Here is a 21,234-nt window from a genome sequence, read left to right as displayed (position 1 = left end):
AGAAACACACTTGCTGACTATTGTACAACAGCTACTGAGCATGTAGCTGTGCCAGAGATTGATGATGGGGTGTCTGCATACCTTCATCTCCAATGCCCCTTTGCCTTCATCCATCAAGCTATTTAGAGTAAGAGGCTTCAAGACAAAGTTCAGGATTACTGGTGAATAGGAGCACAGTATTAATGTTCACACAATAATTAGTCACATAGAACCTGGGCAGAAAAGCCAGGTGGACATTTTAACCACCCCTTCTGCACCACCTCCTCTTCAGCTACAGCTGTTCAGTAAGAAACAAAGATTATTCTGATACAGCACCAGTTTTTACATGGTCACCATTGCACTAGATTATTTATGGATTTCATTTTAATGTAGCAGGGTGGGATTCAAACCCACGATCTTACAGCATCAGTCTGGGGATGTGGATTGTCAATCCATTGACATTACAAGTAGGCCCCCATCTCACCCACGTTCTTTCATAAGGTTCATGTTGTGCACCACCTAGTGAAAGATGATTAAACTGCAGACTAATGTGGTTAAATTGCCTGGGGCAGCCTGACTCCCACTGGGAGCCTGTGTTCTGGAGCAGAGTTGTGTGCCAGGTCCTGAGTCAGTGACCCGTTTATATGCATGAAATCGAGCTAACACAGAGCATTGCTGCAGAGTGAGGGAATCCCAATACCAGGACAATAGGCTCGTCGTCCACATGCACTGTGTCACACATCAATTGCACATTGAAGAAAAGTCTCAACAACGCCTCTTATTTCTCAGGAGGCTAAGGAAATTCAGCATATATCCGTAAGGACTCTTACCAACCTTTACAGATGCACTACAGAAAGTATTCTATCTGGGTGCATCACAGCTTGGTACAGCAAATTCTCTGCCCAGGACCACAAGAAACCACTAAAGTTGTGAACACAGCCCAGACCATCACACAAGTCAACGTTCCATCTATTGACTCCATCTACACCTCACGATGCCTCAGAAAGGCAGCCATCAATGGCCCCTCCCACCTCGGTTATAATCTGTTCCAACCTCTTCCATCAGGCAGAAGATGCAAAAGCTTAAACACATGTACCAAAAGATTCAAGAACAGGTTTTCCCCTGGCTTTTATTAGACTACTGAATGAACCTCTCAAATGTTAAACCTAATGTTGATCTTGCTTTTTGTGCACCTTCTCTGAAGCCATAAATTGGTTTTACTTGCTCTGTTCTATCGCCCTATGATTTTTGTGTGGTATGATCTGCCTAGACTGCATGCAAAACAAGACTTTTCACTATACCTCAGTACATGGGACAATAATAAATCAAATCAAAGGAAGCAAAGCTCTTCCACAACCCTGCAGGAAAATGACTGAGACCACATGAAGCTTTCTGATAAACTAAAGTGCTTAACCCATTGCAGTGGCTTTACATAGTACTGAAGATTAGAACACACATTTTTGTGGCACTGCAAATCCAGTTTTAAATCTAAAAACCCATTTTGTGAAGGTCAGGGATAGAAAGATTTAGAATCAAATCCATTTCTGTTCAAAGGAAGGTACAGAAGGTTGAGACGTAGAGGTTTGGATAGCAAAGACGATCCTCGATAGGAGCAAGGGTGACAGTGTAGTTGTTATGGGGGACTGGGAATATTATAGTTCAAGTACTTTAGATGGGTCAGTTTTTGCCCAATGTGTGCAGGTGGATTTCCTGACACAGTATGTAGACAGGTCAACAAGGGGCGAGACTACATTGGATTGAGCATTGGGTCAGGTATTAGATTTGGAGGTAGGTAAGCACTTTGGTCATAGTGACCACAATTCATTTGTGTTTACTTTAGTGATGGAAAGGGAGAGATATTTACTGCATGGCAAAAGTTACAGCTGGGGGAAAAGCAATTATGATGCGATTAGGCAAGCTTTAGGATGCATAGGATGGGGAAGAAAACTGCAGGGCATGGACACAGTTGAAAGGTGGAGCTTATGGAAGGACCAGCTACTGCATGTCTTTGATAGGTATGTTGAGTGCGGGAGCTGTGGTTTACGAAGGAAGTTGAATCTCTTGTCAAGAGGAAGAAGGACCCTTATGTTAGGATGAGCTCAGTTAGGGTGCTTGAGAGTTACAAGTTAGCCAGGAAAGACCTAAAGAGAGAACTAAGAAGAGCAAGGACAGCACATGAGAAGTTGTTGGCAGGTAGGATCGAGGAAAATCCAAGGCTTTTGATAGGTATATGAGGAATAAAAGAAGACTAGAGTAAGTTAGGGCCAATCAAGCATAGTAGTGGGAAGTTGTGCGTGGAGTTAGAGGAGATAGGGAAACGCTAAATGAATACATTTCATCAGTAATCACAACAGAAAAAGACAATGTTGTTGAGGAGAATACGAGAAACAGGCTACTAGGCCAGATGGGATTGAAGTGCATAAGGAGGTCGTGTTAGCAATTCTGGAAAGTGTAAGAATAGATAAGTCCCCTGGGCCGGATGGGATGTATCCTCGGATTCTCTGGGAAGCCAAGCGGAGATTGCCGAGCCTTTGGCTTTAATCTTTATGTCATCATTGTCTACAAGAATAATGCCAGAAGACTGGAGGATAGTAAATGTTGTTCCCTTGTTCAAGAAGGGGAGCATAGACAACCCTGGAAATTATAGACCTGTGAGCTTTATGTTGGTTTTGGATAAAGTGTTGGAAAGGGTTATAAGACATAGGATTTATAATCATCTAGAAAGGAATAAGTTGATTAGGGATAGTCAACACGGTTTTGTGAAGGGTAGGCCGTGCCTCACAAACCTTATTGAGTTCTTTGAGACGGCGACCAGACAGGGGTAAAGCCGTTGATATGATGTATATGAATTTCATTAAGGCACTTGATAAGGCTCCCCACAGTAGGCTGTTGCACAAAATACAGGGGCATGGGATTGAGGGTGATTTAGCAGTTTGGATCAGAAATTGACTAGCTGAAAGATGACAGAGGGTGGTGGTTGTTGGAAAATATTCATCCTGGAGTTCAGTTACTAATGGGGTACTGCAAGGATCTGTTTTGGGCCCATTGTTTTTTGTCATTTTTGCAAATGACCTGGATGAGGGCATAGAAGGATGGGTTAGTAAATTTGCAGATGTCACTAAGGTCGGTGGAGTTGTGGATAGTAATGAAGGATGTCGTAGGTTCCAGAGAGACATAGATAAGCTGCAGAGCTGGGCTGAGAGGCGGCAAATTGACTAAATGCGGAAAAGTGTGAGGTGATTCACTTTGGAAGGAGTAACAGGAATGCAGTGTACTTGGCTAATGGTAAGATCCTTGGTAGTGTAGATGAGCAGAGAGATCTCAGTGTCCAGATACATAGATCCTTGAAAGTTGCCACCCAGGTTGATAGGGTTGTTAAGAAGGCATACAGTGTGTTAGCTTTTATTGGTAGAGAGATTGGCTTTCGGACCCATGAGGTCATGCTGCAGCTGTACAAAACTCTAGCGCGGCCACATTTAGAGTATGGCGTACAGTTCTGGTCACCGATTATAGGAAGGATGTGAAAGCTTTGGAAAGGGTTCAGAGGAGATTTACTAGGATGTTGCATGGTATGGAGGGAAGGTCTTATGAGGAAAGGCCGAGGGACTTGAAGTTGTTTTCGTTAGAGAGAAGCTTGAGAGGTGACTTCACTGAGGCATATAAGATAATTAGAGGGTTAGATAGATTGGACAGTGAGAGCCTTTTTCCTCAGATGACAATGGCTAGCACAAGGGGGACATTGCTTTAAATTGAAGGGTGATAGATGTAGGACAGATGTCAAAGGTAGTTTCTTTACTCAAAGTAGTAGGGGCCTCCAACAGTAGTAGACTCACCAACTTGAAGGGCATTTAATTGGTCATTGGATAAGCATATGGACAAGAATGGAATAATGCAGGTCAGATGGGCTTCAGATTGGTTTCACAGGTTGGCACAACATCTAGAGTCGAAGGGCCTGTACTGCACTGTAATGTTCTATGTTCTAAGGTGCTTCTGTACTCTCATTGTCACCAAACAGATCTGCAGCACTACCGAGTCAATACCGTGCCATCAGATTCCAGTGGCTTTCACCATTTGAGAGCTATTCTAAGGCTGAGTCGGTCACTCTGGGCTGAAGAAGCCAACATTAAAGACTATTGTCTGTGTGCAGTCAATATCTCCCTGCATTGTGGAGCAACCTGTAATTTAAACACTCCTCCCTCCTTCATGTTTCTGGGAAATGGAAATAAGATGGTGTGAGTTGGCTCTGGAAAGAAAACAATCTCACCCTCTCAGAGATTAAGTATTGAGTGAAAAAGCCAATGGATGGCCTTCTCAACTTATCAGTGATTAAAGCCCTTAAAGTGGTTAATTAATGATCATTTAACTGTCTCAACTCATCACCTCCCCAATCACTTACCTCCCCAGAAGGCAAGAAAGGGGATTATTGTTCAGCATGGGGAAACTACAATGACATTCTCATGAGTTAGTTAATGGGGGCCTCCAATTGCCCTAAGCCGGGGACAGGGAGGATGGTCTTTAAAAGCCATGTCAGTGACTTGACCTCTAGTCCACTCTTCTCCCTGTGACCATTGTGTATTAGAGAGGTTTTGTTTTAAAAATGACTTACTTTCTCACAACATGAAACACAAGGAATAGGCCTTGATTGGTGAACCTTTGGATCAAGAGTCATCAGCCTCTGATTGGCTGAGAGATTCTGGTGACCTGGGTTGCCAGAGTTGAGGTATGTGATAGGGCAAAGAACTTACTCTTGCTTTCCTGTCAGCTCTAATGAACCTGCTTCCTAAGGGGTCCTTCACCTTAAGCTGCCTTATCAAGCCTGCTTCAATGCACAACATTAGTTCCAGTATTGCCTGTTCCCTGGTGGGCTCCACCACAATCTGCTCTAAAAAGCCATCTTGTAGACATTCCGCAAATTCCTTTTCTTGCAATCCACTACCAACCTGATTTTCCCAGTCCACCTGCATTTTGAAATTTCCCATGATCACTGTAACCTTGTTTTTCCCACACATCTCTATCTTCTGGTGGATAGAACATAGAATATGGAACATTACAGAACAGTACAGGCCCTTCAGTCCTCGATGTTGAGCCAACCTGTGCAATGAATCTGATACCACCTGACCTACCCGTTCCATTATTATCCATATGTATGTCCAATGCCCATGTCAATGCCCTTTATGTCAGCAAGTCCACTATAGTTGCAGGCAGGCCGTTCCGTACCCCTACTAATCTCTGAGTAAAGAAACCACACCTGATATCTGTCCTAAATCTACCACCCCTCAATGTAAAGCTACATCCTCTCGTGTTAGCCTTCACCATCTGAGGAAAACGACTCTCACTTTCCACCCAATCTAACCCTCTGATTATCTTATACATCTCGATTAAGTCACCTCTCAACCTTCTTCTCTCCAATGAAAACAGCCTCAGTTCCCTCAGCCTTTCCTCATAAGACCTTCCTTCCATACCAGACAACATCCCAGTAAATCTCCTCTGAACCTTTTCCAAAGCTTCCAAATCCTTCCTATAATGCGGTGACCAGAACTGTACGCAATACTCCAGGTGCGGTGTTACCAGTGTCTTGCACAGCTGAAGCATGACTTTGTGGTTCTGAAACTCAACCTCCCTACCAATAAATGCCAACACACCATATGCCTTATTAACAACTCTATCAACCTGGGCAGCAACTTTCAGGGATTTATGTACCTGGACATAGAGATCTCCCTGTTTATCTATGCTGCCAAGAATTTTACCATTAGCCCAGTGCTCTGCATTCCTGATATTTCTTCCAAAGGGAACTACCTCACACTTTTCTGCATTAAACTTCATTTGCCACTTCTCAGCCCGGTTCTGCATCTTGTCTGTACGTCCCTCTTTAACCCATAACATCCTTCGGCACTATCCACAACTCTGCCTACCTTCGTGTCATCCGCAAATTTACTAAACCATCCTTCTCTGCCCACATCCAGATGATTTGTAAAAATTACAAACAGCAGTGGCCCCAAAACAGATCCTTGCGGCACACCACTAGTAACTGAACTCCAGGATGAATATTTCCCATGAATCACCACCCTCTGTCTTCTTCCAGCTAGCCAATTTCTGATCCAAACCACTAAATCACCTTCAATCCCAAAACTCTTGTATTTTGTGCAATAGACTACCATGTGGAACCTTATCAAATGCCTTACTGAAATCAATACACAACGTCAACCAGTTTACTGTCATCCACCTGTTTTTTCACCTTCTTGAAGAACTCAATTAAGGTTAGTGAGGCATGACCTACCCCTCACAAAAGCATGTTGATTATCCCTAATCTAATTATTCCTTTCCAGATGATTATAAATCCTATCTCTTATAACTCTTTCCAACATCTTATCCAAACCTAAGCAAGGCTCACCGGCATATAATTACTAGGGTTGTCCTGACTCCCATTCTTAAAGAAGGGAACATCATTTGCTCTCCTCTAGTCTTGCACCCCAGCTCCTGACTACCATTTGGAGGCCTGTACATAACTCCAATTATGGTTTAATTTACCTTTGGAGATCCTTAATTCTACTCACAGATGCTTCACCATCTGACCCTACTTCATTTCTGACTATTGATTAAATTTCATTTCTTACTGATAAGGTAACCACACCCCCTCTGCCCACCTGCCTATCTTTTCCATAGGATGAATAGTCTTGAATATTCAGCTCCCAATCCTGATCCCCTTGCAGCCATGTCTCCATGATGCCCACCAGGTCATACCTGCGAAAATTTGATGTGCGCCACAAGCTCATTTACCTTGTTCCTTATACTGCGAGCATTCAGATATAACACCTTCACAATCTTGTATCAACCATCCCTCTGCTCATTGGCATTCATTTGTCCAGTGTGCTTGAAGTTTGATTGCTAACCTTTTCCCAACACTGTCCAATTTGTGTCTGTGCTGGAGATTTTAATAACCTCTCCTGAGTTCTGCACTCTTACCTCCTCTTTTAATTGGATTTTCTAATTTCCCCTATAACTGAACCCATCCCCCACCCCTGCCCGCCCCCAACTTAATTTAAACCCCTGTCTACAGCCCTAGTTATGCGATTCACTTGGACTCTGGTCCCAGCATGGTTCAGCTGAAGACCATCCTATTGCAATATGTCCCTTCTTCCCCATGTTGATGCCAATTTCCCATGAATACCAATCCATTTCTCTCACACTAATCTTTGAGCCACGCATTTACCTGCTTAATCATATTGAGTCTGTGCCAATTAGCTTGTGGCTCAGATAGTAATCCAGATATTATTACTGTTTTGATTCTGCTTTTTAATTTAGCTCCTGGTAAATATTTTTTGCGCACTTTCCAGTTTACATCCTTCCTATAGCAGGAGACCAGAACTGTATGCAATACACCAAGTGTGGCCTTACCAATGTCTTCTATGGCCATAACATGATGTCCCAACTTCTGTACTCAATGCTCTGACCAATGAAGGCAACCATACCAAACACCTCCTTTCTGTCTACCTGTGATGCCACTTTCAAGAAACTGTGTACCTCCATTCCTCCATTTCTCTGTTCGACAAAATAGACGTCTTTCATGAACTATATTAACCAGATGTTCTACAATGCCTGGGATAGTATCAAGAAGTATTTTTAATATTCAGCGCCTACCAAATAATTCTGAGTAGTCTGTACAAATGTTAGCATATATAGAAAACTCTGACAGTAAATTCACAACCACCTGATGAAGGAGCAGTGCTCTGAAAGCTAGTGCTTTCAATTAAACCTGTTGGACAATAACCCGGTGTTGTGTGACTTTTAACTTTGAAATTTAGCAGCAGCCAGGAAAATAAGTCAGCAATGGACATTCAAGTAGATCATGAGTTCCTTAAGCGGTCCCGGTGGGAGGGGAGGTCAAATTTACAGCCGTCTGAGATTAAGAGAAGGTATTCAGAGAGGTGTAGCTTCCTAAAACAGCAGCATCAGGTTCAACTCACACACAGGCAAGTATTGTCATCCAGCTCATCTACATGCTAGTGGTCATTAGATGTATACACGCTAACTATCCTACCAAGATGGCAGCCAGGCACACTTTATATCGAAAGTGTGCACGCATACAGGACACAATTTTGAAAGATAGTAGAAGGTTAACTCTGGAAGACGGATGCTGACGAGCCCAATGTCTTTGCTCAAGTTCAGTCCCTTTCGATGACTGGACTTCAACATTCTTGATTGACTGTGAAGTGTTTTGGAACCCCCTGACATTGGGAGAGATGCTATAGAAATGTAAGTCTTGCTTTTTGTGCAGGGTGCCTCAATCTTGAGAAACAACAGCAACAACGCATGCAATTTGCTGCTGGACAATGAATCAAACAGACCCGTGCAGTAGGTCAACTAGGACCTTCACCAACCGGCCTGTCTCCATTGTTGGAATGAACTCAGCCGTGAAGATGCGGGCTGACGGCCAGGGATTAGCTCACCCTTTCACTAACTTGGAAAGCTGTCGTGGATTCAGTTCATTTTGTTAATTGCGAGGGCAGGTTTGCCATTGCAAGTGACTTTACATCCGGGGAGCCCTGAGCTTCAGAAAGTTAAAAAAAGGTGTACAAGAAAAACAACTGCTAGTCAAAAACATTAATGGTTGGAGTTGTAAATAATAAAAACTTTAATACACAGGATGCCTGAATGTTCACCCTCCTTCTCTTCCTCCAGTAATGCAGGGCCTGCCATCTACAAAATGCACTGGAGCAATTCGGCAAGGTTTCTCAAAGAGCAATGTCCAAACTCTCAACCTGCGTCATACAGAGACAACGGGCAGCCAACTCCAAGTCACACACATGGGGTCAACTGTTTTTTTTTGTTTCCTTACTGTCGCTGGATTAAATTCCTTCCTGCTGAACACGACACATGCTGCAGTCTTATAAAAGGCTGCCTCACCACCATCCAAGGGGCAATTAAGGGATGGGCAATAAGTGACAGTCTGTGCCCACCACCTGTGAATGAATTCCTTGAAGGGGAGGAATTTTTAAAAAAATGTTTTTCAAAAGGAATGGAACAGTGGCCACAGATTGTCTGTGGGAGCAATACAAGAAGTAAATCATGGTGTTTGATGCTTTAATTAGTGTTCTAACATGGAGGGTGCGGACTGTTTAGGGAAACAAAGTAGACACTGTTACACATCCAACGCCACAGACGGATTATTCTTGGAAAATTAGGTCACAGCAACTGCAGAGGCTGCCAAATCTGATTTCCTGCTCCTCTCGGCTCATGGTCTCGCCCACTGCAGGTGAAGGGAGAAAGCTGGTCACCCTCCAGGATAAAGAGAAATTACAAAGAGAGGGAGGCCCTGGCTGGGGAATACCTGAACAATCGAGCATCAGGAGACCACAGCTCCAGACTATGGGTAAAATAATGAGCGGTGTGGTTGGGGGGTGGGGAGGGGGAGAGGGCAGCAGGTAATAATTACACAACTTTCTGAAAGAGTCAGTGAGTGTCAAGTGTTGACCTCTTCCAATTTGTACAACCTTCTGAACAAATTGTGCTCCTTTCTGGGCCGTTGACTTACATTAACTACATTTTCTTCATTGTAAGCTAGTGAGAGCATGTGATTTATTTAAGTCAAAACAGGGCAAGAAATCCTAACTCCTTGATGAGCCCTGCTGTATGAAAAGTATTGTTGCTTTGCATTGCTGGAACGGAGGTAGCTGAGCAGTTAAACTATCCCTACAAAATGTTCCAAACCTTGAAATATGCCTTTATGCCCTTGTCAGGCGGTTCCAAGAACAAACTCGACCTGCCCTCTAGCTTCCTGCAGCACCTGCACTGCTTTCAAAACAAAGATAAATACAGCGTCAGCAACAGAGTGAGAGCACTCTCGGGGGTTCCAAAGCCTTGTCCGATGTGATACTTGCTCTATGAAGTTTAACTGTCTCGGTCTATTCTTTTACAAGATACAGGTAGGTGCTCGGTTTACCTATCGTCTCTACTGCTGCCGGTGAATCTCCCTGATAAACCCTCATTCCCTTGTTCCAACACAGCACAGTGCCAGGCTTGCCCTCACCCGATGCTCTTTTACACAATTCCCGTGACCCACAGTGTAAGGTGCGAGAGCATCCTTGGTGATCTCACTTCACGTTCACAATACCTCGAGTCTTTTGGTTGGTGAACTCCTGATATTGCTTCCTCGACATCTCCATGATTCCCTTCTGTGTCACTCAAGAGTCAGCTGAGAGTGAGCACCCAAAACAAAGCTGACTGGCTGGCTGGCTGCAGCTCTGTTCCTATTGTAGAGCGGGAGCCAAAGAGGGGAATTTGAGGTGGAAATTTAAGGCTGTCTCACATTTGTAAAAAGGGAGACTATGAGCAGAAGGAATGACTGTTGTAGTCAGCAAGACCCCGACTACTGCACCTAACATATACATCCCAGAACACTATGGGCAATTTAGCACGGCTAATTCATCTAACCTGCACATCTTTTAACTGTGGGAGGAAACTGGAGCACCCGGAGGAAACCCACAAAGACATGGGGAGAATGTGCAAACTCCACACAGTCGCCCGTGGGTGGAATCAAATCTGGGTCACTGGTGTTGTGAGGCAGCAGTGCCGGGGATTTGGATGGGGTACAGAGTGATTGAGAGGGTGGGGAGCTTGATGTTGTACAGAGAGCGTGTGAGAGTGGGGAGTCGGATGGGGTAAAGTGTGTGTGTGAGAGTGGGGAGTCGGATGGGGTAAAGTGTGTGTGTGAGAGTGGGGAGTTGGATGGGGTAAAGTGTGTGTGTGAGGGTGGGGAGTTGGATGGGGTACAGAGTGCATGTGAGAGGGTGGGGAGTTGTATGGGGTACAGTGTGTGTGTGTGTGAGGGTGGGGAATAGGATGGGGTACAGTTTGTGTGTGAGGATGGGGTAGTGTGTGTGTGTGCGCGTGCACACATGCGTGAGAGAGAGAGTGTGTGTGTGTGTGGGTGGGAGGTTGAATGGGGCACAGAGTGTGTGAAAGAGGGTGGGGAGTTAAATGGGGTACAGTGTGTGTGTGAGAGAGTGAGAGAGGGTGGGAGGTTCGATGGGATACTGTGTGTGTGTGTCTGTGTGTGTGTGTCTGTGTGTGTGAGAGAGAGAGAGAAGGTGGGAGGTTGGATGGGGTACAATGTGTTTGTGTGAGAGGGTGGGAGGTTGGGTGGGGTACAGTGTGTGTGAGAGAGGGTGGGGAGTTGGATGGGGTACTGTGTGTGTGAGGTTGAATGGGGTACTGTGCGTGTGAGAGAGAGAGAGAGGGGGTGGGATGTTGAATGGGGTACAGTGCATGTGTGAGACAGGGTGGGAGGATGGATGGGGTACTGTGTGTGTGCGTGTGAGAGAGAGAGAGATTGAATGGGGTACAGTGTTTGTGTGTGAGAGAGGTTGAATGGGGTACAGTGTGAGAGAGGGTGGGAGGTTGAATGGGGTACAGTGCGTGTGTGTGAAGGTGGGAGGTTGAATGGGGTAGTGAGAGTGTGTGTGTGTGTGTGTGTGTGTCAGAGAGAGAGATTGAATGGGGTACAGTGTGTGTGAGAGAGGGTGAGTGGTTGAATGGGATACAGAGTGTGTGTGAGAGGGTGGGTAATTGGTTGGGGTACAACGTGCTCATGAGGGTGGGACATTGGATGGAGTTCAGCGTGAGAGTGGGGAGCTCGATGGCATACAGCGTGTGAGCAAGGGTGGAGAGTTGGAAGTGATTTAGTGTTGGAAAGGGTGGGATGTATATGAGGATGGGGAGTTGAATGGGTATAGCGTGGGAGGATAGGGAGTTGGATGGGGTACAGAGTGCGTGAGAGGCTGGGGATTAGGTTCCCTACAGGGTGGATACAGACTATTTGGCTCAACAAGTCCTTATGGACCCTCCGTAGAGTAACCCACCCAGATATATTCCCCTATGTTTACCCCGACTAATGCATCTAACGTATACATCCCCGAACACTATGGGCAATTTAGCACAGCTAATTCACCTAACCTGCACATCTTTTAACTGTGGGAGGAAACCCATATAGACACAGGAAGAATGTACTAAATCCACACAGACAGTCACCCGAGTGTGCAATCGAACCTGGGTCACTGGTGTTGTGAGGCAGCAGTGCCAGGGAGTTGGATGGGGTACAAAGTGATTGAGAGGGTGGGGAGTTTGATGTTGTACAGAGGGCATGTGAGGGTGGGGAGTTGGATAGTGTCCAGAGTGCGTTTGCGAGGGTGAGAGTTGAATGGGATACAGAGTGCATGAGAGGATGGGGAGTTGGATGGGGTACAGTAGTGTGTGAGGGTGGGGTTTGAATGGGTTACAGCGTGTGAGGGTGGGGAGTTGGAGGGGTACAGTGTGTGTGAGGGTGGGAAGTTAAATGGGGTACAGAGTGAATGTGAAGGGGTGGGAAGTTGGAGGGGTACTGGGTGTGTGTATATGTGTGTGTGTGACAGAGAGAGAGAGAGTGAGAGAGAGTGAGAGGGTGGGGTATAGAGTGTGTGTGTGAGGGTGGGGAATAGGATGGGTACAGTACAGTTTGTGTGAGGGGGGGAGTTAGATGGGGTACAGTGTGCGTGTGAGAGACTGGGGAGTTGGGTGGGGTACAGTGTGCATGTGTGGGTGGGGAGCTCGATAGGGTACAGTGTACGTGTGAGAGGCTGGGGAGTTAGGTGGGGTACAGTGTGCATGAGAGGGTGGGGAGTTGGATGTTGTTCAGAGTACTTGTGAGTGGGGAATTGAATGGGATATAGTGTGTTGGGGTGTGTGGGAGGTGGGATGGTTTGGGGGTGGGGAGTTGGTGAGGGAGGGTAATGGGTGCATGTGATTGAAAATCAGATGATTGCAATCTCAGCACCCGTAACACACACTGCCACTGACACCCTATTATGGGCCTATTACACTCCATGCCAATAAATTAAACTGGCACCATTATCCAGCTCCAGCCCAGTGCTCTCCTTCCATTATTCCCTGTCTAAATTAGCTCTCGCTCTCCCTGCACCACACCCACACGCTTTCCTATCTCAGGTCAAGCTAACATTATGTTCACATCTCAACAGGAATTCATTGTTTTGGTATCTTTGGCACAATTTACTTGCTCACGAATATGATTGGTTTAATTATTCACCCAGGCAGGACAGAATGTGACCGTACAGATTTGGAAAGATAAGTGAGGTGCTCAATTCATTAACCTTAAACCAATTATAACCATTGGCACTCCACAATGTAGATGTCTTCTACCATTTTGAAACATGCCTTACTCACAACTATAGTCAATGACACAAACAAAGTAGAACTATTGTACTTAGAGACCAGCAGTGATCGGCTAGGGGCAAGATTAATGGTAAAGGCTGAGAACATGTGCCTTTTTTATTACATACAGATTGTAAGGCTCTCAGTTAGTTATTTAGCCGGGATTGCTTCAATCAGACAGGGTGAATTCTGCACAGAGCGATAGGAGACTCCTATCAACATCATAGGAGTTGCCAATGATCAGAAACTGAACTGGACTAGTCATTTAATTACTGTGACTACAAGAGCAGTTCAAAGGCCAGGAATCCTGCAGGAAGCAACTAACCTCCTACCTCCCCAAACACTGGCCACTATCGACAAGGCACAAGTCAGGAATTCGATAGAATATTGGCTACTCGTCTCTACTATCCACAAGATGCATTGCAAAAATTCACCAAAACTTCTCAGAGAGTCACCTTCTAAACCCATAACCACTTCTGTGAAGGAGGAGGGAAGCTGCTACATGAGAATACCAACAGCTATAAGTTGCATCCTGAGTTGGAAATATATCACTGTTCCTTCCCTGTCACAGGTGAAATTCCTGGAGCTCCCTTCCTGAGAGCATTGTGGATGTCTCCACACCAAATGGACTGGAGCAGTTCAAGAACACAGCTCTCCCACACCTTGTCAAGGGTGACTAGGGATGACCAATAAATTCAGGCTAGCCAGTGATGCCTACATCTATAAATGAATAAAGAAAATACGATGGTGGAATGGTTACTTCACCAAGCTAGAACAACATCACAGTGATCCACTTTGACAATATCAGAGAGACAAGTGCATCAGTGCTGTAAGATTGAACAAACAGAAGTATATTAAGAAGGTTAATGAATGGTAACAGACCAGAGTTGATATTGATATTATGGTAGTGGTGAGAGCATTGGATGAACTACTTACCAAGGGAAGACCAGAAGCTCTAGTTTCAAGGACTAGGATCATTTAGCTCCACCAGCTGAGGGGAGCAGGTAAGTGGCAGACCAGCGATTCAGCAATGCTTGAAAGCTCACAGGTTGCAGAACCATCTAAAAACACTGCATTATTTGGGTTTCTGCACACACCCACCATCACAACACATCTCCAAGGGACTGTTGCACATGTAGAATTGGCTATCTGCTAGACCAACAAGAGGAGGTAGCAAAGGCAGTGACCACATTGCAGATAGTGAACCTTGAAGTCACATAAACGGCAGCTGCAACTCGAGCTGATGTTTCAAACATGGGAAGATCTGTCAAGTTTCCAAAGGCAGCGAAGCCCACATGCAAACAATGGAACACTGCAGGCAGGACTGACTGGCTGCCCCTTTCAACTTGTGATTGTATGGATCACACAGTAGGCAGCAGGCTAGAATGAGCCAGGGCCCAGTAGGCTCCATGGAATCAAACCAGGGTCAGCCTCACCCACCAGAGCAAGAAAGGCTGCTTCCTTCATCCACACTAACGCAAAACAGGAGGGGAACGCTGTAAAGAGGTTATCGTCAGAATGTGCTCAGATTCATGGACTAGTAATGGGGAGCAAGGCAGGTCACTGGATAATATTCAGACCGTACAATAGTTAACATTAGTCGGATGTTAGATCCACTGAATGGAGGGTCTGTAAATGTGAGGGATCCATGAGCAGCTTTTTGACGAAGGCCTTTGTGCACACAATGGTCACAGCGAGGCAGTGACGCTGAAGCTCTCCGAGGTGGGAACAGGTCATCCAGCACTGAATGTTGAAGACATTGTCTGATTATTTAGCAATGATGGAGAATTCGATAGAGGTGGTGACAAAGTAGAGCTGCCTGCTTTCAGTGGACGCACATGGTCCAACACCACAGCAGTGCTAACCACAGAATGGTGGCTCAGTGGTTAGCACTATTGCCTCACAGCACCAGGAACCTGGGTTCGATTTCTGCCTCGGGCAACTGTTTCTGTGGAGTTTGCACATCTCCCAGTGTCTGCGTGAGTTTCCCCTGGGTGCTCCAGTTTCCTCCCACAGTCCAAAGATTTGCAGGTTAGATGAATTGGCCATGTTAAATTGTCCACAGTGTTAGGTGCATTAGTCAGGGGTAATATAGGGTAGGGGAATGGGTCTGGGTGGGTTACTGTTCACAGGGGTGGTGTGGACTTGCTGGGCAGAAGGGCCTGTTTCCATATTGTAGGGGATCTAATCTTTTGAACAACGTAGATGAGAAATAGAAGGGGGCCAAGGACAGGTGCTTGGTGAAAGTTCAGGAGTTATGCTGAGTAGAAATCATTGCAAGTAACACCCTGGCTACAGCACGATAAGGAAGAATGGATAAGTGCAGGCCCGTGCAGCCAGATGACTGGAGAGGCTTTACGGGAGGGTGCTGTGGTCAACTGTGTCAGCTGGTACAGGCAGGGCCAGGAGAAATGAGGAGGGATTGTTTATCTTGTCCATTGCCACACAGCATAGCAGTAAGAACTGATTAAGTAGCGATAAAGATGGGGGTGGGGGGAGGGGGAAAAGAGGGTGGCTCATGATTTAAAGGAGATTAGAATATGTCCTACATCTCAATGATCCTGAAGTTGTCATAGCATTTGATGGCCAAAAGCCTTGCGTGTTCAAAACAGCAGATGTCAGATTTGAAGACCATGCAGGTGAGTAAATATCGTGGCATGGGGTTAACAGAAGCTTCACTCCTGCCCTCACAAGAGAAACTGGGTGCATCATAAGAAGATGTAGATTATAAGATATAATGGGTATGATCAGAGACTTTGAGGGGGATGTAGTGCGAAGGGTTACTGTGAATATGCAAATCAGAGTTTAAATCATTGTGAAGCAATGCAAGATTGTATGACTGTGAGGAAACAGTTCTCTCTAGCATTTTCATGGCAGAGGTGAAGACATGACTTATGTATAATTTAGTGTTTACATTGTTTGACCCTATATCAGAAGAAATATTTATTTTTTTCTCTCTCTTAGTTCCAACCACAATGTGAAGGGGTGGGTATTAAATTTTGGCTTTGACATTGATGGCAATGTGCCAAGAATGAGTATAAAATACGTGCCCGATATTCTTCGGCTCAAACCAATAACGTTATTGGTTCGGCCTATGCTGCACTTCAAATGATTGTATTGTGACTGAATCAGTGAGGAGTAGGACCGCAATATGGCGGTGAAGTGTATTAATCATCCTCCTGACCTTACACAATCAAATAAACAGGTTGTAATGAATCCCTTGACAGATCTCAACTCCAAAATAACAGCAAGTTACAGGAAACAAGAGAGAGCAATTATAAAAACATCACTCAGCATTACATTGCATGGTGTACACACTAGTGAGTCTCAGAAATACAGAGAGAGGATTTAACACAAAGTAAGTGATGCTGAACCTTGTATACACCAGGAGTTGGGCCTCAGTTGGAGTGTGATTAACAATTTCAAACAACATACATTTGAAAAGATGTAGAGGTCTGGCAAAAGATGCAAAGAAGAGAAGGCATGAGTGTTGAGGAAATTGTAATGTGTGGAGTCTCAAGAAGCTAGGGTTGATCGCCTTAGGTCAAAGAAGAAGGGAGATTTAATGTGTGTGTGTATGTGTGTGTGTGGAGGAGGAGGAGGGGGGGGGAGGGTGGGGGGTGGTGGGCGGAGGTGTTCAAAACAAGGAGAGTTGAGACAGCACGAGCCAGGAAGGTAAATTTGAAAACTAAATACTCACCTCGTGAATCAACAGAGTGAATGCTGAACACGAGCGGAACTAATATATTCAGGCAGTGGCCTGACCCAAAGCACTACACATGCAGTGTCTCCCACTCGTCTCTCTCCTCTAACCAAAACACAAAGACTCTGGGTGGAGGGTGAGTAAGGTGAGGATTTTTAAATCTATTTTGACAATTTAGAGCAGAGGGCATGGAAGCTAGGGCAGTTGCATGCTCCTCTTGCAGGATGTGGGAGATAAGGGTCACCACTGGTGTCCCTACTGACTTCACCCACAAGAAGTGCACCCAACTCCAGCTTTTCACAGACTGTGTTAGGAAACTGGACCTCAAGGGACTTCAGATCATTCAAGAGGCTGAGGGGGTGATAGAGAAGGAGGGTGAGCAGCCAGAAATCATGATACACATCGGGTACCAAAGACTTAGCTAGGAAAAGGGACAAGGACCTGAAAAGTGAATATAGGGAGTTAGGTTGGAAGCTAAAAGGCAAGATGAGCAGCGTAGTAATCTTAGGATTGGTACATGCTAGTGAGGCGAGGAACAGAGAGAGAGTGCAGCTGAACATGTGGCTGCAGGGCTGGTGTAGGAGGGAGGGCTTCAGACATATGGATCATTAGGATACCTTTTGGGGAAGGTGGGACCTGTACATGGAGGATGGGTTGCACCTGAACTGGAGGGGCACCAATCCTGGGCGGGAGGTTTGCTAGAGCTCTTCAGGAGGATTTAAACTAGTTTGACAGGGGAATGGGAGCCAGATCTACGGAGCAGAGGATGGGGTAGCTGGTGAAAAGGCAGATACAGTGTGTAGAGAATCTGTGAGGAAGGATAGACAGTTGATAGATCAAAGTTGCAGTCAGTGTGATGGGTTAAAGTGTGTCTATTTTAATGCAAGAAGTGTCAGGATAACAGTGATGAACTTAGAGCATGGATCAGTACATGGAGCTATGATGTTGTGGCCATTACAGAGACTCGGATATCACAGGGACAGGAATGGTTGTTGAATGTTCCGGAGTTTAGATGTTTCAAACGAATAGGGAGGGAGGTAAAAGAGGAGGGAGAGTGGCATTGCTAATCAGGAATAGTATCACAGCTCCAGAAAGGGAGGTTGTCCAGGAGGGTTTGTCTACAGAGTCAGTATGAGTGGAAGTCAGAAACAGGAAAGGAGCAGTCACTTTATTGGGAGTTTTCTTTAGACTTGCCAATAGCAACAGAGACACGAAGGATCAGATTGGGAGGCAGATTTTGGAAAGGTGCAGAAGTCACAGGGTTGTTATCATGGGTGACTTTGACTTTCCGAATATTGATTGGAACTTCCTTAGTGCAAGTAGTTTGCGCAGAGCAGAGTTTGTCAGGTGTGTCCAGAAAGGATCCCCAACTCTATTTCGATAGGTCGACTAGAGGGGAGGTTATATTAGATTTGGTGCTTGGCAACGAACCAGATCAGGTGTCAGATCTCAAAATGGGAGAGCATTTCAGAGATAGTGATCACAACTCTCTAACCTTTATTATTACCGTGGAGGGGAATAGGAGCAGACAATGTGGGAAAGTATTTAATTAGGGAGGGGGGGGATTACAATACTATTAGGCAGGAACTGTGGAGCATAAATAGGGAACAGGTGTTCTCAGGGAAATGCGCAACAGAAATATGGAGGTTGTTTAGGGAGCACTTGCTGCAAGTGCTGGATAGGCAAGGAAGGGTTGGGAGGGTGTATATGGATGTGGATTTTAGAAAGGTGTTTTATAAGGTTCCCAATGGTAGGCTCATTCAGAAAGTAAGGAGGCAAGGGATACAGGGAAACCTGGCTGTCTGGATACAGAATTGGCTGGCCCATAGAAGACCAGAGGGTGGAAAGGAGGTGGAAAGTATTCAGCCTGTAGCTTGGTGACCAGTGGTGTTTCGCAGGGATCTGTTCTGGGACCTTTGCTGTTTGTGATTTTTATAAATGACTTAGATGAGGAAATGGAAGAATGGGATAGTAAGTTTGCTGATGACACAAAGGTTGGTGGAGTTGTGGATAGTGTCGAGGCTGATGTAGGTTGCAGCAGGACATTGACAGGATGCAGAGCTGGGCTGAGAAGTGACAGATGCCTTCAACCTGGAAAACTGTGAAGTGATTCATTTTGGAAGGTTGAATTTGAATGCAGAATACAGGGTTAAGGCAGGATTCTTGGCAGTGTGGAGGAACAGAAGGATCCACACCTATGGGGTCCACATCCATAGATCCCTCAAAGTTGCCAACCATGTTGATAGGGTTGTTAAGAAGGCATATGGCGTGTTGGCTTTCATGAGCAGAGGAATTAAGTTTAAGAGCCACGAGGTTATGCTGTGGCTCTATAAAGCCCTGGTTAGACCACACTTGGGATATTGTGTTCAGTTCTGGTCATCTCATTTATAGGAAAGATGTGGAAGCTTTTTAGAGGGTGCAGAGGAGATTTACCAGGATGCTGCCTGGACTGGAGGGCATGTCTTATGAAGAAAGGTTGAGGGAGTTAGGACTTTTCTCATTGGAGCAAAGAAGGATGAGAGGTGACTTGGTAGAGGTGTACAAGATGATGAGAGGCATAGGTAGAGTGGTTAGCCGGAGACTTTTTCCCAGGGTAGAAATGGCTATCACAAGGGGACATAATTTTAAGGGGATTGGAGGAAGATTGAGGGGAGATATCAGAAATATGTTCTTTACACAGAGTGATGGGTGCGTGGAATGCACTGCCAAGAGATACATTAGGGACACTTAAGTGACTTTTGGATCGGCACATAGATAATAGTAAAATGAGAGTATGATGGATAGTTTGATCTTTGAGTAGGATAAAACTTCGGTGCAACATTGAGAGCCAAAGGGCCTATACTGTACTGTTCTATGTTCTTCCACTGGCATGCAAAATTTGGTTCCTTTAAAATAAATCTCTGCATTTACTCAGTGCTCACTTCTTTTGTTCATGTCTTTTCATGAGACTATTGAATTGCCAACACAACTCACTTATTTTTTAACATGGTTTCCCTGAACATCTCTTTCACAGGCTTCTCTTTCTGGAACGCTTTCGTTATTATGTTAAACCATTTGGAAATTCTTTGCTCCTGCCCTGATTGTTCTTGATACGTTTAAACTATAATGCTGCTTTTATTTGAGAGAAATGTGTACATTCACTAACCTTCTGGATTGTTCTTTCTCGAAGAGGAAACTGTTTCTACCTTTGTTTGCCAGAATCAGAAGCAAGCCTTCTTGCTAAGCAATAAGCCATTTTTTTTGTATCTTATCTTCTACCCTGGGTTGCTAAAACACTGAACTATTCACCTCAAGGTTTTCTTGATTAGATTTCACACCCACCTCATCTACTGCATCCATTGCTCTTGATGTGGTCTCCTCTACTTCGGGGAGACAGAACTCTGACTCACAGGGTGGTTCAGGGAACATCTCTGGGACACATGCACCAAACAACCCCACCACCCTGTACAATCACTTCAATTCCCCCTCCCACTCCCTCAAGGACATGCAAATCCTGGGATTCCTCCACCACCAAATCAAAACCATCCGCCAACTGGAGGAAGAAAGCCTCATCGTCTGCCTCAGGACTCTACAACCACACAGTATCCACATCCACTTCACCAGTTTCCAAATCTCCCTTCTCCCCCATCTCATCCCAGATCCAGTCCTCCAACTCAGCACCGTCCTCTTGACCTGTCCTATCTGCCCATCTTCCTTCAGACCCATCAGCACCAGCCTCCCCACTGACTGCAGGAAAACGATCTGACACCCTGCTTACCCACAGCATGGCAATACAGAAGCTGGCCTGCAAAACACAGAAACCAAGCCTGCCAACATATACAGAAACTACCCAGAGTGCTCCAGTCTTGACCAAACAGGCTAACATATAAAACCAGACATGGCCAAGCCCCTTCCTAGACCAGAGAATACACTCCCTAAAGTAGCTTTTCACAATCAGCTCCCAGCCTGATTAGCACAGCAGTCTGAACACCCCAAGGGCAGGCTTGTTTCCCATTGAAACCAACAACGCATAAACCAACAGGCAGACCAAGAGGCTCCGGAAAACTACGCTCGCAGGAGGAACACAATGGACACACCTGGATGCCAGGAGAAGGGACACTTGCACATATTCACGTGGACCGGAAAAAATATGAAGAATCCTCTTGCAAACATTCTCACCCACTCACGGAGATGGCTGGAATCTTCTGTGTCATTACAAAGGAATTGCTACTGCCAGACTCTTGATTAATTTCCATTCTGTTCATTCTTGTTTTAATCTTTTTACATTTTTCACTATTGTACTGTAATTGCTTTACAATGACCACTTTTGTGTTGTACCCTTCTAAAAATATGCCAACATTTCTGTTTGG

At 45.2% G+C, this 21,234-nt stretch overlaps 1 protein-coding gene across 3 annotated transcripts in view; it reads right to left on the bottom strand.

Annotated features, from left to right (window-relative positions):
* Positions 1-21,234, bottom strand: part of svopl (SVOP-like) — a 152,116-nt gene that overhangs the window by 106,059 nt on the left and 24,823 nt on the right. The window contains exon 1 of one of the 3 annotated variants that reach the window (XM_072552498.1): positions 10,091-10,167. The exons of the other annotated variants lie outside the window; for them this stretch is intronic. Within the exon in view, the coding sequence (XP_072408599.1) occupies positions 10,091-10,142 (52 nt within the window). The 5' untranslated portion in view covers positions 10,143-10,167. Of the gene's footprint in view, positions 1-10,090; positions 10,168-21,234 lie in introns of those variants that run through there. 3 annotated transcript variants of the gene reach the window in all.

This window comes from Chiloscyllium punctatum, chromosome 32 (genome assembly GCF_047496795.1).
Source record: "Chiloscyllium punctatum isolate Juve2018m chromosome 32, sChiPun1.3, whole genome shotgun sequence".
In the NCBI taxonomy this organism is placed as follows: Eukaryota; Metazoa; Chordata; class Chondrichthyes; order Orectolobiformes; family Hemiscylliidae; genus Chiloscyllium; species Chiloscyllium punctatum.
This window is presented reverse-complemented; position numbering and strand designations above follow the sequence as displayed.